Source organism: Hordeum vulgare, chromosome 7H (assembly GCF_904849725.1).
Source record: "Hordeum vulgare subsp. vulgare chromosome 7H, MorexV3_pseudomolecules_assembly, whole genome shotgun sequence".
Taxonomy (NCBI): Eukaryota; Viridiplantae; Streptophyta; class Magnoliopsida; order Poales; family Poaceae; genus Hordeum; species Hordeum vulgare.
The window spans coordinates 538,010,298-538,011,970 of NC_058524.1; the positions used below are offsets into that span (position 1 = coordinate 538,010,298).

At 54.9% G+C, this 1,673-nt stretch overlaps 1 protein-coding gene across 1 annotated transcript; it reads left to right on the top strand.

Annotated features, from left to right (window-relative positions):
- Positions 1 to 254: 254 nt before the first annotated feature.
- On the top strand, positions 255 to 1,374 carry LOC123409407 (FCS-Like Zinc finger 6-like). The gene is made up of 2 exons (XM_045102319.1): positions 255 to 700; positions 799 to 1,374. The coding sequence occupies exons 1-2, from the start codon at positions 270 to 272 to the stop codon at positions 1,013 to 1,015; spliced, it is 648 nt and encodes a 215-aa protein (XP_044958254.1). The 5' UTR covers positions 255 to 269; the 3' UTR covers positions 1,016 to 1,374.
- Positions 1,375 to 1,673: the final 299 nt, after the last annotated feature.

Here is a 1,673-nt window from a genome sequence, read left to right on the forward strand (position 1 = left end):
GCGCCGGGAGCCAAAACCTGGTTAACGACGTACTTATTTTTGAATTTTCGATCGCTGCAGCCTGCCTGCAGGTCAGATAAAACGTTTGTTAACTGACGGACTGAGTGTTCCATGATTATTTATTTTGTGTGCTTGTCAGACGTCTGGCCCCTCTCCACAGCTGCATGATTGATTTTTGATTCGATCCAGCCATCGACTTCAGCCAACGGGTTCCCTCACACTCCTCTCCTACCACCCATGGTTTCGTCACCAAGCACAACCAACTGCGCATGCAAACAGACAAAAACAAAAGCGGGCTGGCTTCCCTGGCCTCCGTCGTATATAACCCCGGCCTGCCCCGGTCACCTCCTTCCGCCCAAGCAAGCGTGCCGAGGCACACCACCCGAGCGCGCACGCACGCACTCTCCACCTCCCAGGAGCAAGAGCAACGGCGGCCGTGCCACGCGTGCGCGAGCATACGCATGGGTGAAGAGGCCGCCTCCACCGCGGCGCCGGCGTCGCTCTCGTCGTCGTCGTCGTCGTCGTCGTCGTCGCTGCTGGCCGCGGCGGCCGTGAAGGGGGACGAGGAGCGGTACGTCAAGGTGGCGTCGAGGTTCTTCCGGGTGAGGCCGGGCGGTCTGGCCCGCCGCCACCACTTCCTCGACTCCTGCTTCCTCTGCAAGGCGAGCATCTCCCGCGACCGCGACATCTTCATGTACAAGTACGAGCAAAACTACTTCCACGGCTGCAGCTGGTTCTCTTTTGATCCCACGGTGGTTAATTCTTGGTGCTGATGCCGGCGTTGGTTGGTTTGTGCAGGGGCGACGAGGCGTTCTGCGGCGAGGAGTGCAGGCAGGAGCAGATGGCCATGGACGAGGCGCTCCACGCGGTGGCGCGCCGGCGCCACAAGCAGGTCACGGCCGAGCAGGCCGCCAGCACCGCGCGCCGCGAGGCGACGGCGGCGTCCATGGCGCACCGCCGGCCCACCGTCGCCAACCTCGGCGCGGTGGCGCGCACACCCGTGGCCGCCAGCTAGCCACACATGCTCGTCGGCGCGCGTGAGCAGCTGCCGGCTACGTATGCACCATGGATCTAGTACTATATTCCATGGCTAGATCGCTAGGTGGCTAAGAAACGGACTGATCATAACGGCGGTTCGACCGATCGAATGCTAGCAAACAAGCAAGGAGGGGAGAGATGTATAGCTATTAAGACATGGATCTCAAGAATGTTTTCCTGCGTGTGTTATTATTGCTTCCCGCGCATGCTCTAAGTGGATCATCAAATCTAGGAGTACATGCGATGCTAATATAGGATGGATCATCGATCCAGCTGGGTTTATCTGAGCATGTGTTTTTCTTCTCAATGCATGATATTGATATTACCCTGCTTCAACTTGTGTAAACTAAGCTTCTGCATTAAGACTAAACGCATCGTTTTGTGAGCTTGTGTTACAAGAAGAATCTTACAGGTCCATAACCATAGTAATTGACACCAATGTGTTTCTACATCTTCTTAGAAAACTTCGAGGCCTTTTTGATTAGCAGTATTTTTGGGAAACATAGGAATAGAAAAGGTGTAAGATTGGAGCGGCATGCCCACCTAAATCCGATATGATTAGCATAAAGAGTGTGCGATGCCACAGAAAAAATAAAAAGACTTGTAAATAAAGGTTGGAGTGGATGTTAGATTTT